Source organism: Hirundo rustica, chromosome 26, assembly GCF_015227805.2.
Source record: "Hirundo rustica isolate bHirRus1 chromosome 26, bHirRus1.pri.v3, whole genome shotgun sequence".
In the NCBI taxonomy this organism is placed as follows: domain Eukaryota; kingdom Metazoa; phylum Chordata; class Aves; order Passeriformes; family Hirundinidae; genus Hirundo; species Hirundo rustica.
In genome coordinates, this window is record NC_053475.1 from 5,286,996 (window position 1) to 5,302,950 (window position 15,955).

Consider the following 15,955-nt stretch of genomic DNA (forward strand, 5'->3'; position numbering starts at 1 on the left):
CCCACCTGCAGAGCTGCCCCAGCCCTGGGGAACAACATCAGGAGGACGTGGAGGTGCTGGAGCAGTCCAGAGGAGGCCACAGAGCTGCTCCAAGGGCTGAAGCCCCTCTGCTCTGAGGACAAGCTGGGAGAGCTGGGGTGTTCACCTGGAGAAGAAAAGGCTCTGGAGAGACCTTAGAGCCTGTTACAGGGCCTAAAAGGGTGTCAAGAGAGCTGGAGAAGGACTTTGAACAGGAGTCTAGAATGAAAGGAAAAGGGGGAATGACTTTCCACTGCCAGAGGACAGGGTTAGTGGACAGTAAGAAATCCTTGGCTAGTACACTGAAGCCCTGGCACAGGTTGTCCAGAGAAGATGTGGCTGACCTATCCCTGGGTGTTCAAGGCCAGGCTGGATGTGGCTTGGAGCAACCTGGTCTAGACAAAGATGTCCTTGTCTATGACAAAGAGGGGAATGAGATGGATTTTAAGGTTCCTTGGAACCCAACCCATTCTGTGATGATTGCTTTTTCTAAATTAGTGCCATTCATTTATTCTTACCAAGTTTTGTTGGTTCTGCTGTTATATTCCTGATGGACAATTCTCCTAGCAAGCAAACCAGATGGTTTCAATGCATGGTACTTGCAAAAGGAATCAAGAGCCTGGCTCTTGGATTCTGCCTTGGATTCTGTGATAACTTGTGAAGGATGTAGTCAAATGGTGGGCACTGTGCATGCTGTTGTTAAATGAGCCTTGAAGCAATCATTAATGGTAAGATCAGAATCATGAATTGCTCAGTTTCTACCCCCTGTGCCAGCTGCTGTTGACTAATGCATAGAGACTGAGACCATGCAGTCAGCTCTGGTGCACCGAACAAAGCAGCCAACAAAGTATGGGGCACCATCAAGAGAATGAGAGCACCAGCGTGGTTATATACTGTACTCTTTGGACTGACCCTCTGTGACCATAAAACACTCCGACATTTTGAGCACTGTGGATTTCTGTAGAGCGAGATGTCACAAAGAACAGCAAACACAAATGGAAGGGATGGAGCAGCATCCTCCCAAAAACTTAAGAGTTTGAGTCTTTAGTCTGGAGAAAAGGCTTGGAAAGGTATGATCCATGACTGAAGTGAATGGTATGAAGCTGTGTCATGGGAGGTGTAGGTTGGATATAAGGCAAAGATTCTCCCAGAGGTGAAGAACTGACCAGGCTCCCCATGGCAGTGGTCACAGACTCAAGGCTGCCCGAACTCAAGGAGTGTTTGGACAATGCTCCCAGAACCAAGGTGGGATTGTTGGGCCGTCCTCTGCAGGGCCAGGAACCGGACTTGATCATTCCACTCAGGATATTCAATATTCAGGCTGACAGCATCCCAGAATCATGTCCTAGAGCAGGCGCTGCATGGGAATTGCTGCTCCGTGAATGGCCCGAGCAACGGCACTGTCAGTGAAGGACGTGGCACCAGGAGCAGCTCATGGCCTGCCCGCCTGGCATCCGCAGCCACAGGAGGAGGTGCGGAGGGCAAGGCCACGCACGGGACGGAGACCCGTGGCTAACTGGCCCCGCTCCGACGGCCGCGTTCGCCACGGTATACACGGTACCCGAGCCGTAGGGAGCGATCGGGCCAACGGGGCCCCGTAACGAGCGGGCGCACTGGGACGCTGGCCAGACCGCCCGCCCGGAGCTGCGGACCCGATCGGTAACCGAACGGGAACCGACTGAGAACTGATCGGAAACCAATTGCGAACCGCGAAGAGTCCGCGAGTCCGCCGGCGACGGCCCCGCCCTCCGCGCACGGGCGGCACGGTCGCGGAGCGGCCGTAAATCGGGGTGTGCGCGGCGCGCGGGGCCCGCCGTGAGCGGTGCCGTCCGGCCGCGCGATGCATTGTGGGCGCGGCTGAGGAAGTAAAATGGCGGACCTGGCGAACGAAGGTAGGCGGGAGCTGCAGGCGTCGCTGCCCCGGCCCACGGCGGCCCTAGCCCTGGCCCACGGCGGCCCTGGCCCTGGCCCTGGCCCACGGCGGCCCTAGCCCTGGCCCTGGCCTCGCCGTGCGATCTGCGTTCAGGGGTGCATCCGGGAGCGCCACCTCCCCGCGGCCGTGCAGGTCCCAGTGGGGCGAGCGGCCGGACAAAGGCAGCGCCTTGGCCGGGCCATCGCGCTGTCCGCGAGGCGGGGGCGGACGAAGCCAGGCTGGGGCCCGCGTCTTTAGGTGCCTCTCGCGGGTCGGTGGCTCTAGGCCCGCGATGCGGCGAGTCGAGGCCGGTGGCCGCCGGCGGGTCGGTGCTCCATGGACAGGGACAGCGGGCCCAGCGCTGGGCACGGGCCCTGGAGCGCGGCAGCGAGCGCTGCGTCTCGGTCCCGGGTCTGAGCCGCTTTGTGCCCCGCCTTGTCCTGTTGCTTTTTGAAGTTATTGTCCACAACTTTCACACCACTGTAAATATTTCCTTTGCTTGCAGTCATGTTAATCCTGTCTTTAGTTAAAAGGATTAATAGAAGGGCTGTAAAAAAAGGTGGGGTATCATTGTAGGTCGATGCATTGTGATTTTTTGAGCTGAAAGCATCAGAGGTCCGCTAATAAAGTGGCTTCATTTTTTTTTTCTGAAGAGCGTGAGGAGAACCTGAGCTGCAGTACTGCAGTATTTGGGTATTCTGCCCCAAGGTGCGTACGGTCGTGTTTTAGGTGGCAGTAGGTATCTATATTTTTGCCTTTGGGAATGACAAATGTCTCTGTGTTTTGGCAAAAGCCAGTTTGCCCTGTTGTCTCTGTTCTCATTATTCCTCTCAGCTAATGGAAGAGGGAAAGAAATGCTCAGAGGAAGGTTAATGAAACTGTGTGTGAGGCCCCTTCTTTCAGGACTGTCTCTTACTTTTGAACTCTCTGTCAGTGGCAATTACTGTTCTGATATTAATGTTAAACAACAGGAAGCAAATAAATATTGCAGATGCAGCCTTTGAAGATGAAGCTTATGAGCAGCTAACAATACAATTACACTTAAGTTAACAAATCCTGTGATCCATGTGTTGGGCCGTTGGCTTCCAGACTCAAGATGAGTTGTCAATGCCGGAGGAGGCACGGCAAGTGGTGTCAAGAATAGTAGTAGTCAAATCTGTAATGACTATTTGTGAGAAACTTAATGTTAGTATTTAATTTTTATGCTGCCATTATAATTACCTTATAATACATTTTAATGGGTTTTTTGTTCTCTTAGAACCAGGAGCTTGGCAGTAGCTATCTTAAGTCATGCAAGCCCCTCACTTTACCTCCCCTTTCTGCTGGGGAACATTAAGCCCAACCGTTTAACAATATTTATTACATCTTTTGATGATGACTTGTCGTGTATTTCTATGTCTACTTCTGTTTTTCTGCAGGGTCTTATAGACTGGCTGGGATGGCAAAGGGGAGTGTGATCCAATCCTTACGACCCTTTCCTACCTCCAGAGAGTTACCTCACCTGTAAACCTCTTTAGTTTATATTCGCCCGCCTTTCCAGCGTTGTCACCTTCATTTGTTGGTGTTGTTTCTTCTTGCATTAAGAGTGTGATACAATCTTTCCTCAGATGAAGCAAGATCTGCTTGCTTTGAAACTGTCCTCTCCTCGATATAATATCATTGACTGTTGCTAGTTTTGTTCAGTTATTTTTTTGGAGGTGTATGTTCTTTGCAGAACAGTGAAAATACATGCACTCCTGGAATTTGTATCTTTTTGCTGAAACTCTAAGAATTCTGTAGTCTTTCTACTTGGCTTATTTGCAGTCTCTGTCACAGCAAGGATCTTCTAAGGTGACTGTTTTCTCCTAATTCTTAAACACATCAGTTAGTTTTATTTTTCCATTGTTTAGGTGAATGCTTTACTTCTTTGTGCCCAGGTATTTTCATCTAAATATGTTAAGTAACTATTTTGGTACTTATAATTCTTTGACATTCTGCTTCATATTGTTCTTCTGTTGTTTGTAACATTTGATAGCTCAATATTCATGTTCACAAAAAAGTGTGATTACAGCGAAGTTCTTAACATTTCTTAATCTTATTGATCCGTACAACAGCGTTGCCTTAATCATACTTTGTTGTGAGGTGTGAAGCTAATTATTCTTTGACACATAGTAGACACAAGTACCTAGAATGGGGTTTCAGTCATTCTTGCAGACTGTTTTTGTTTGGCATGTTTAAACAGTAGCTTTTACTGTCTGTTCATGCAGGTGAAACTCAAGGTTTTACCTGTTTGATTACTGCAACAAACCTTTTCCTGGCTTTGAAAAGTGCTAAGTTTCATGCTGCCTGTGTCCTCTCATCTTATTAATACAAAGCTCCTTTAACCTGTAACTTTTACCGTGACACCTGTCTTTCAATTCATGGATTGGTATTTCTGTTTCCAACAGTACATTAGTTATCTTCTAGGTTCTGATGTCTCTTAGACTACTGTATGTCACTGCTGAGCTGTCAGTACCACCTCCAAGTAACCATATTACCAATGTCCTTTGCAATTTTGAACTATTTTAATGGATGATCTTCTTGTGATACATTTCTTCAAAACTACAAACATTTCCTCTAATAAGTACTTCTTTTTTTTTTTTTCATTGTTACTGTTCCTCAAATCTTTTTCACCCACTCATCTTACCTTTGTTTTTAGTGAGTAGGTGAAACTGCTCCTCTGTCTCTTAATATTGGAGTGATGACCATCTGTATCTTGACAGAAAAAGGTTCTTGGTTTAAGGAGATCCTGTGCTGCATAGAAGGGGGCTAAAAGATGAGGTAATCTTAGTGCCACTTTCCGAAGAAGTTTGTACTGTGAAGTTTCCCAGGATCCTGGTCTCGGCATTGCCTGGCGTGGTGGGAGGTGGGCTGGTAAGTGTGGAGCTAATGAAGAGAGGAGAGAGTAATTTCTCCCTAGCTGTGTGAAGTTTGATTGACTTTGCTGCAAAGATTTAGTGACATTGTGCTAAAGGTTTTGGGGACTGTCATTGTGAGGGTGACTATTAAAAACCAGCATTTTAGATGGGTAAGCACAATTGTTACTACTACTATTATATGAAGTAGTTACTGAAGGTTCTTAGAAACTTTCTTTGAAGTCTTTGGTACTTCACTGCCACATGTGTGAAGTGTCGCTTTTAAGACAATCTAGCTAGAATACCAAAGAGGATCAGCACCTTCCTGTTGGTCCTAAATATTTATGGGAACCTGAATGCTTTTCTCATTAACTTGCAGCTAGAAATTTGCTTGTCTGGAACTTGCTGCTGAAGCTGTGCTTTTAAGACAACAGGATCCCCTTGTGTGGGGAATGAATTACTGTATATTTTCAATGGCTGAAAGGTGATACAGATTTTTCTCAGGGCTAAAATTTGATGGATGTGTTCACATTTGCCTTTCAGGAGGTGTCTGCAACTTACTTGGCTTTATGAAACTGCTGAGCATACAGTTCACAATTGTAATAGGTTTATTATATGTAACACCCTTAAGTTAATTGGAGGTTAGAGAGCAGTGGTGCAGGAAGGGATCCGGGGGTTCTGGTTGATGGCAAGTTGGATCTGAGTCAGCAGTGCCCTGGAGCCAGGAGGGCCAGCTATGTCCCAGGGGGACGTCAGGCCCAGCCAGGCAAGGGAAGGGATTTGTGTCTCTCTGCTCTGCACTGGGGCAGCCTCATCTTGAGTTCTGGCAGCCTCACATTGAGTTCTGGCAGCACTTTGGGCACCGCAGTATAAAAAAGACATTAAGCTAATAGAGAGTGTCCAAAGAAGGGCCACAAGGATGGGGAAGGGCCTAGAGGGGGAAGCTGGATAAGAAGCTGCTGAGGGCGCTTGATTTGTTCAGCCTGGAGAAGGGGAGACCTCAATGCAGTCTTCAGCCTCCTCATAAGGGACAGGTACCAGTCTCTACACTCTTGTGACCAATGACAGAGCTTGAGGAAACAGCATGAAACTGAGTCAGGGGAGGTTTAACTTGGATACCAGGTAAAGGTTTTTCGCCTAGAGGGAGATTGAGCACTTAAGACTTCTCAGGGCAGTGGTCACAGCACCAAGCCTGAGTTCAAGAAGTGTTTGGACAATGCTCAGTGACATGGTGGCCTTTTTGGGGTGCCCTGTGCAGGGCCAGGTGCTGAACCCAATGTTCCTAATGGATCCCTTCCGACTCAGCATATTTTAAGATGAGCAAACTGAAGTAGTTCTTTTCAGACTAACCAGTATCATTTCTTTACCAGACTTGTAGGATGCTGACATTGTTTCTGTGCTGTTTTGGTGGTGGGGGGTGCAAGGGGTTGGGGGTTGCCCTGACTGTTTATTCTACTTGTCATGGTAGCTTTTGGGTACTCATGGTAGCTTTTGGACAGAGGAAAGTCTGCTGTTACTTTGAGGGAAAATGTGGCATTCACCACTGACTCTGCAGACTCTAGAAACAAGATATTTTTTTTTTTCCCCCATGGTGACTTCAGATGGATTAGTGGGTGCAAAGTTAGGCTGAGTGACATGTCCTAATAATTTACGCCCAGACACCATGAAGATCTATTTAATTGACAAAACAGAGCTATCTAAATACTTTAATACTTGTTAACACTCTTGAATTCTTCGTGTATATTTTATCTACATTACAAAAGAGTTGGCCTGCCTCATGTGTTCTTTTTTTTTCTCTCATATGAAAATAAGCTACTTTTTCTTTTCTGTCTTGTAACATTTGCAGCAGTATCTTTTCCCCATGTGAGTTCTGTTCTTCATGACATCATTTGTGAAGTTTGGCCATAAATTATCCAGTTGTGTTTCTCCTTTCTGACATGAAGTATGGCTGGATTTTGCTTGTGGAGGTTTTCTGCAGATAAGCTCTTAGTGGCAGCTCTCTCTTTGCTTTGAGTCTCTTGTTAACTATTGGAAGAGAATCTTGTTTTGTTGTTGTCAACACCTTTTGAATTTTATAGTGCTGCAAATTGTATCTCTTCATATGTTACATTTAGCGTGATTATTCTGCTCTTTGTAATGTAAATGTGAAAAAATCCCCAATAATATTTTTTGTGGCCTGCAATGTTCCAATAAGCATAACTAAACCTAATTCTGAACTTTTGTTTTCTTGACTCTTAGGTAAGTGTTTCAAAAGCAATAAATTATTACTGTGAGGATTTTCAGTCAGGTAACAGCCTAATTGCTCTTCTTTGTAGTACATTCGTTGTTCACAGGTACACTTTTTCTCTCTGATGTACTACAAAGAGTTACAGTTGGAGTAGTTATTCTCAACTTGTATGCTTCTGTGGTGTCAAGAGTGCTTCTTGGAATAAAAGCAAGGAGTTGCTTGCCAAGCAGTTGCACTGTAGGTTTTTTTTTTCCCCTGCCTCATGTAGTTTTGCATGTAATCAGGCACTATTCAATTTCTAAATGTAATTTGGAGTAAATTTTAAAAGAAAAAGTGTTTGAAACATTGTAGTTCTTAGCTTTAAAAATAAATTCTCATCTTAATAACATGGCTACAGCAGATCTGGCGGGGTCTTGAAAGTTGTTTCATTATGTGGTTCCTTCTAAAATGTAAAGATTAACATGAGTTGCCAAGATATTTGGTGATCTGGGTTGCATGTCCTGTGAGGAGACTGGATGTGTTCTACCTCGAGGAAAGAAGTCTTCAGAGAGGCGCATCCGGAGTTGTGAGGATGTTGTAAGAGATAGATGAAGGCCCTTCAGAGCAGTGTATGTTGAGAGGACAAAGACAAAAGGTGAAGGGTGGAATGAGATGTTCTGACTGAAAATAATGGAAAGGTTGGGTTTTTGTTGTAGAAGTAGGCATAAGCACAGTCAAGCAGTAGAGGAGAGATTGCCCTGGGAAGCTGCTCAGCCTCCAACCTTGGATGTTATGACCAGGCTAGATAACCGATTCATCTGGCCTGATACCCTAACTGACCTTACTTGAAGCAGGAGATGGGACTAGAAACCTCCAAGCTGATTTATGCTGTATCCTTATGGCAGAGGCACAATGGATTCAGCAATGAAGCAGGTGACTGCTTTTTTGGACCTTGTTACTGCTGTGCCATGAATGTTGTCAGGGATGCCATCCACAGGTCCAGGAAGCAACTTGTACCAGGGCCTCACCACCTTTGAAGGGAAGAATTTCTTCCTAACATCTCATTTAAATTTACCCTCTGTCAGTTTGAAGCCGTTCCTCCTTGTCCAAAATCCCTCTCTTGTGGAGACCCTTTACGCCCTGTAACAGGCTCTAATGTCTCTCCAGAGCCTTTTCCTCTCTAGGTGAGCACCTCCCAGCTCTCCCAGCTTGTTCCCGGAGCAGAGGGGCTCCAGCCCTTGGAGCAGCTCTGTAGCTTCCTCTGGACTGGCTCCAGCAGCTCCACATCCTCCTAATGTAGTTCCCCAGGGCTGGGGGCAGCTCTGCAGGTGGGGTCTCACCTGAGTGGGGCAGAATCTCCCCTCCCCTTCTGCCCATGCTGGGGGCTCAGCCCAGCACAGAGGGAGTTTCTGTGTGCCCGTGGCCAGGGCATGTTGAGCTTCTTATCCCCCTGCACCCATAAACCCTTCTCCCTAGGCCTTTTCTCAATCCGTTCTCCACTCAGCCTGTGTTTGTGCTTGGGATTTCCCTGTTACATGTGCAGGAGTTGTTCTTGGCCTTGTAGACGTTCATAAGGTTTGCGGAGTCCCACCTCTCCACCCTGTCCAGGGGCCATCCCTTCCCTCCAGCATATTAGCCACGCCATACAGCTTGGTGTCATTGGCAGACTTCCTGTGTGTGCCCTCAATCCTACTGTTCATGTCAACAACAGAGATACTAAGCAGTGCTGGTCCCAAACTTGGTCTCCACGTGGACCCTGAGCTATTGACTGCAACTCTTGAGTGTGCAGCCACCAGCAAATTCCTTATCCAGGAATTGGTCTGTCTGTCCAATTTAGAGAGAAGGATCTCCTGTGGGACTGTGTAAAATGTTTTGCACAAGTCTAGGTAGATTGTCAGTTGCTCTTCCTTTGTCCACCACCACTGTAACACAATCATAGAACCAAATCGGTCAGACATGGTTTGCTCTAAGTGAAGCCACGTTGGCTCTCACCAATCAGTGCCTCATTTTCCATGTGCCTTAGCGCAGTTTCCAGGAGGGTCTGCCTGGTGCAGAAGTGAGGCTGGCTGGCCTGTAGTGCCCCAAGTCTGCCTTTTCTCTGTTTTTGTAAATGGGGGTTATGTTTCCCTTTTTCCAGTCACTGGGAACTTCCTCAGATGGCCACGACTTATTGAATGGAGAGTGGCTTTAGCCACTTCCTCTGACAGTTCCCTTAGGACTCATGGATACATTTCATCAGTTCCCATGGACTTGTGCACCTTCAGCTTCCTTAGATGGTCTTAAACCTGTTTTCCTATAGCAGATGCTCCTTCGTTATGCTAATCCCTGTTGCTTTCTCCTTTTATTACCCAGGTGGAGTGTTTGGAGCACTTCTTGGTGAGGACAGAGTCAAAAATATCATTGAGTATCTCAGTTCTCCATATCCATGGAAAAACAGCTCTCCTGTTTCCTGCTGGAGAGGGCCCACGTTTTTCCCAGCCTTTCTCTTATCACCAGTGTACCTACAGAAGTTTTTCTTGTTGCCCTTGACCCCTTGGATTTTTTTCAATGAGTTATTTCATGCTGCAGTAATAGTGTGACACCTTGTGGCTGCTAGAGGTGCACCAGCTGCCGTGGTTACGTTTGTGTGAGTGGATGCTTTGTCTACCTGTGGGAAATGTGGTTGACATGGGAGAATTAGCTGCAGCTGATAGTGGTCATGCATCTGGCTTAAAAACCTCATAGTAAATAGTATATATGATTTAAAGATGGTATCTCTGCATCGGATATAGAGGTAGTAGTTTCTGTTTCTGCATTCTGATTTCCACAGCTTGGGAAGGAAGCTCAGCGGGTTTAATAGTACATGTTTTTCTGACATCACATAGGGCATTTATCAATAGTTAATGACGTGATGGTAAAATATGTTAAAGAAATTTAGCCTGTGAAATCCAGCTCTTGAGGTTTTTGTAGTTATTCATGCAGGTTGAAATATCTGCAAAGTGAATAAACTGCAGGAAGGAGTTCTGTGGATTCAGTTGGTTTTTGGTTGTGGATTCAATTTGATTTGACAGCTTAAAATCATTCATGTTTGTAAGGTTTCAGATCTTGAGATTGGAGAAGTACTGTCTCTGATGCTAATTTTTGAAGTCTTGCTTTTGTTCTTACATCCCTGGACTTTATCTGAACACCTTTATCAAGACTGACTTGGTCAGAAAATTGACATTTCTCTAGATCTTTGTTTTGTTTCTGGCTGCTTCTCTGAAGAAAAAAAACAAGTCTAATCCTTAGTTTTTAAGAACTATATGCTCTGACTGCTCATCTCTTCGTGAAGGAGATCTCATGTTTTCTTATATGCATTCTAACTGCAGTTTGAAGGTTAAGGGTTTTCCTTTATATATCATGCTTTATTTTCTTTTTAAGTTGCTGACAGTTTAGTGGCCCTGGCAGATCCGTTTTACCATAGGTCATCCTTCAGACACCCTGCTGTAACAAAAGCATGCTCAAGAACATGGCCGTCTGGCCCAGAGGTTGATTAGTACAAATAACAATGGAATTCTTGTTTTGGACCAGCACTTGACTGGAAAAACTGAAGAACTACTTAACATCTGCATTTTTGATCTGTAAAAATAAAACCTGGTGTGGGGGTTCTTCAGTTGATTGAAACATGGTATGTGTAAGTGCTTTTGCACAAAAAAAATAAAATGCTAGAGAGCTCTACATAAATGCATTTAAAAACATAACTAGAAACAAGAACTAAAAGCTGGAGCTGGATGTTTGAATGGGAAAATTCATGCTAGAATTGTTTCCCAGGTGCAGAAATGGATGATTGAGGGCATTAATACTTTGTTTTTGATGCTGTCATGGGTTAGTACAGTTTAGTTTTTTAGTCATAGAGAAATGTGGAGTGATTTTCTGGGTGAGGACCTGGGAATTGCTTTAGAAAAGACAGGGACCTATCAGAAGATTAGTTGGAATATTGGCATCTATTTTGACCACTGAAAATTGTCGGCTACGACTTTGGGAAGTACTGTATAAAACCCCTTGATTTCCTGCAGGTCAGCCTTTTCCTTTTTTCCTTTGGCCAGAGAGAGACAGGTAACATTGAGTTGGGCCTGCTGGTCCCCCCTTTTTGGGGGGAAGATGGCCTGAGGCCTGGCCGGATTCTGTTGGCTCCCAGGGAGGGGGGGGGAAGGAGAGGTTGCTGCTTTACAACAGCTACTTTCTCCAAACTTCCCTGGAGCAGGGAGAGATCTCTGCTGGGCTCCTGATAAGGGCTGTGGGCACCATTTAGGCTGAGGCCACCCTGATTTACACCGAGGGGTGGGCTGAGAAGGCATTTATGATCCTGCCTGTTTTTTATGTGATTCCAGACTGCCTCGGTGCTCTGATCTCTGGTGTTTCTCTGTGAGTTCTTCCTCACCAGCTTGGCCTTGACCACCTAATACTATGAGCTACCTCGGGAGAGAAGAGACTCTAGGCAGATTTAACCCTTTCCTGGCAACATGAAGCTTCCAGAGCTTGGCCCTTCTCTGAGAGAAAAGGACAGAGTGAACATTTAGAAGAAAGAGCATGAAGTCAGTAGAGCGAGAGTGAAAGGACTATTGGGAGAAGGGGTTGCAAAGTTGGTTGTTCCATTCTTCTTTGAGCCACGGAAATGAACTCTAGATTATTCCTTTCAATCATGGGACAGATATGCATTTGGGGAGATGATTGTTTAGATTTGTATGTGGATTCGAGCAAAGGTGTTTGTGATGGACTAAGTAATATTAAATCCTATAAGATACTTGAACAGAGAAAGAGATGAGAAGCCCTCTGTGCCAGTGAAGAAGTGAGAAGATATCTCTGTACCTTGAGGTGAAGAATCTTTTGCTTTGGAGTTATTCATCTTTAAAAGGTGACACCCCAGTATGCAAAAGTCTAAGACCCATGACCCATAAGCAGCTTGGGAACCTGCTCCTGGGAGGGGTGACAAAGGCAAGTTTCTCTGGGCAGTTGTTTTTGAGACAGTTTAAAACCCACAAGAGAACTGTTCTAAGTTGTCAGTGGGATCCATGACTCTGAAAGATACCCTTTCAGATAGTGAAACTGACTGAAAATTACAAGTTTTGTCTGTTTATGTTGTTTTGTAAGAAAGTGAACAGTTTGTAAGGGGAGGGAAGAGTGTTTTTGGAGTTTCTCTGTTTTGTTTTAGGTTTTTTTCCCAACTTTCTTTTTCCATTCTTGTAGTGTGTGTTAATAAAACTATTTGTTCATTTACAAGGTTAAGCTTGCTTTGCTTTTCTCCTAGTCTCTCTCCCACAGAAAAAGAGTGAGTACTAAGACCAGAATTTAGTGAACGTAAAACCACTACAGATGCCTTCAATGAAAATGCTTATCCAAGATTTAAGTAAGGCTGAGAAAAATATGCAGTATTTAATATAGGTGGTCAGATTAAGCAATCTAGTGATCCCTTCTTGCCTTGGGCTAGAATTAGGGAGATGTTTCCAGCACTGTGTTCTTGTTGCAAACTTCAGAAGGGACACAATGAAGAAGTGTTCTCTGTGTCTGTTCCTGAGTAAGCACTGGTACAGTTGTTAGCTGTGGGTGCCTGTTGTCTCATCGTCATTCCTGACCCTGTCAGGTGGTCTCACAGTCAGCAAGAGCAGTAGTGAGATTCTTGGACCTTGAATACTGCATGACTGTCCTTCAGTGGACAGAGACTACCAAATATGGTGCCAGTGGTCCCTTCTTCAGGCTTACTAACAGGCCTGGCCATAGTGTGCTTTATTAGATGCTTTTGCCATTCTTATTTGTCATAGCTGGACACAATCTCAAATAGTTGGAGTTTTTTCACTCTCTTTTGTTCTTTGTTCTTTCATCTATTTAGTTTTTTTTCCTGGGAGCTTTCTGCTGTTCCTGGCATCTATCTTCTTTTTTTCCTGAGTGCTTAGTTTTCAATCACTGGACTCCATCTCCTATTTGTTATTTCGCATCAATTTCTCTGGCTACCCTTTCCATCTTTCCCCAGTTGTCCAGTGCTTTTCTCTGCGCTCTGCATCGTTGTTGGATCTTTTCCTTTGCTTACTTCTCTCTCAGTACTTCAATCCTTTATTATGCACTAGACAGACAAGTAGGTTTTTTGTTCAGTTCTCCTTGGTATTTGTGGAATTTGATGCAGGAGTCTCTTGTAAGGTGTGCATGATAATCAAGTCCCACATTCTGGTAGATCTCCCTATTGATTGTTTTGGCAGAGGGCATGCTGCTGTAGCAGTAGCACTAATGAGCACTAAAGTATACCGCATGGTACTAAAAAATAACTGTCACTTTGAAGTCAAGGGTTAAAAGCTTGGCCATTGCTTCATTGAAGCCTCCCACAGGCAGGTTATACCGAGGCCAAGGGAATGAAAATTGATCCCTGGCTTGTTTCAACACACTCTGGTTTTTGAAGCAGGTAATACATTTAAGGGTCTGTATTGTTTTTACTTCTTAAATGGATTGTCTGCATTGCTCTTATTAATAAACATTTTTAAGATTCAGCAGTATTTGATGGCGAGATGAACTTAAAAAAAAAGGGGAAAAAAATAGCAGGCAAAATGATGTCAAAAGTAGCTTAATTTCTTGGTTAGTTTTACCATTTGTAAAACAAGTTATGCCAGTCTTGCAAGATCAGTCTTGCAGTGTTTTTTGGTATTGCTGACTTATCCCTTTGAGTTAGATCCTCAGAAAAGTAGAAAGAGGCTCTTCTACCCTCACAACTAAAATGCACAGTTCTGTTAATAATTTTGTATATGTCAACTAAAGTTTCACTTTTTCAGCCAAACTGATCTAACGCTAGCAGTTCCCAAATGGACAGTTTCATCCCTTTTTCCTTATATGGTGATCTAAGTACTTTACTGATGCTGCAATTGATTTATGGAAGATTTTGTGATACTGTTCTTTTTTATTTTTGGTGCAAGGTAGCTTTATATATATATATTTTTAATGCTAGCCTTTCAATCTGTGAAAGTTTAAAAATTTTTGATTTTCTTAGATATCTAGACTTCTTTATTAGACTGGATAACTGCAAAGGTGGAACTTTTTGGCTAATTCATTTACAAATAGCCAGATTGGAAGCTCTCCCTAAATGCCATTTTTCAGACTGAAAGACAGACTGAAATATTGTACTCATCTTTAGCCCGACAAATATACCGGAGGGCTGCTGACTGCATAGTGTGTGTGCAGCTTCTCTTCAAATATAACTCACACACATCAGTTTGTTGAACTCTCAGGAATTCTCACCTCTGCTTTATCACACACACTCTCCTTGTGTATGTGTACTTTTGTTATTCAGGACACTGAGGTAGGTGTTAAATCTCGAAGGACAGTGGAAATATACACTCATTCTAGACATTAGTTCTACTCTTGTAGACTACATGCTGATGTGCTTATTTAGAAAATAGCATCCTACTGATACTTGGTTCAGAGCTTTAAGATGAAATCACATGTGCTCTTAAATTATGCAGAAAAGACTGGTTACTCTGTAATATGTAATATATCTGTTTTGAATTTTAGACCTGCTAATATTGATTTGGGACTTTTCTAAAGTTTTCAATGATAATACAAGTGTAATCAAATGTCAGTGTCGGCTGACCTTTAAGAAAGGGGTATGTGGGCGTGTACAACAGACTCTCTTTTCATTAATGCATTAAATGGGGAAGGAAAAGTATCTATTCAGCTAGTGAACTGCTGCAGCAAAAGGTCTTTTCCTTCTGATATGGTAAAAGTACTAGCTTGAGAGTGATCTGGAGGGATACACAAATGGCTTTCAGATATTAGTAGTGTTGTTTGCTTAAAATATTCCTTTTTACTTTTGAAGATAAAGTCCTTAGAAACATCTATTACCAGGAACTGGTAGAAACAATATGTGTAATTGAGATTTAACCAGCTTAGGGATTAATTGTTGGTAAAAGCATCATAGAACATAACATTTTCATGATAGTCAAATATGAATGTGGTTGGAAAAAACCCCAATGATTTCTCTTTTTACAGAAAAACCTGCCATTGCTCCACCCGTCTTTGTATTTCAGAAGGATAAAGCACAGAAGGTAAGGAGATATTGATACTTTTGTTTTGTTCTTAGCACTGACTCCTTCCTTCCATGGTGATCAACCCTTTGTCTATATTGTTGTGAAGCTGAAGAGGGCTAATTAACATCATTAACAGGCATAGGGCAAGCAGGTACTGAAGGGCTAAAAGTGGGAAGATGTATGGTGGTTTCACAATGCAGATAGCTCTTCAGACAGAAGATGGACCGATGAGGAAGAGAAGTATGGCATATCTTGAGTAAGTGGCAAACCTGAGTTGCATGACAAAGCTACAAAATTTTTCTGATGATAGGGTTAAGATAAAGCAGATAAAACTGGTCTAGATTATTGCTTTTCACTTCAGTGTATTTAAATGTCTCTCATATATTTGGTTAGTATGCTGTGAAGTGTCTGGTTACCTTGGGAAATGGTAATTCTGTTCCCTCATGTCAATATGGTATTTAATTCTGTCTGTTCAGTAGTAAAAGCTATTAAGATTTATGGGGGGAAAAGAAAATCAAGGTTACTCTTGTTTCTTTACTCTTGTTGAAGATGGTTGGAACCAAAAAAAGTGCATGATACACTTTCTGTTGGCTCACTGGATTGTTTTGTTATCTGTGGAATCAGAAATGTTTGAGTTGAAGTACTGAACCACTTATCAGTTGATAGCTTTTCTTTGGTTTGGAACAAGTACCAGACTCAAGCTTTCTCACAGGTTCAGTAGGCATATTCCTCAGCAGGAGCTTGAAGTAGTCTCTCAGCTTGGAAAAGATTTAAGTCTGCTGTCCTCCTAATATTAGCTGATGAAATTAAATCTGCCAGAGTAAGTACTTTCAAGACATTCTTTTAATTACACTTTTTACAGTGAGTGTTTATGTATACCTTGGAATGAAGGGAGCGGTAGTGTTTGCGCTACCAATTTTGA

The 15,955-nt window shown here is 43.6% G+C and overlaps 1 protein-coding gene across 6 annotated transcripts in view; it reads left to right on the plus strand.

Moving 5' to 3' along the window:
* Positions 1-1,823: 1,823 nt before the first annotated feature.
* RANBP3 (RAN binding protein 3) overlaps positions 1,824-15,955 on the plus strand; it is a 66,709-nt gene continuing 52,577 nt past the window's right edge. For 2 of the 6 annotated variants that reach the window (XM_040086569.1, XM_040086573.1), the window contains exons 1-2: positions 1,824-1,910; positions 14,996-15,051. In XM_040086569.1, the coding sequence (XP_039942503.1) occupies positions 1,889-1,910; positions 14,996-15,051 (78 nt within the window). In that variant the 5' untranslated portion in view covers positions 1,824-1,888. Of the gene's footprint in view, positions 1,911-14,995; positions 15,052-15,771; positions 15,854-15,955 lie in introns of those variants that run through there. The other 4 variants (XM_040086571.2, XM_040086574.2, XM_040086572.2 and 1 more) reach the window with 4 other exon arrangements.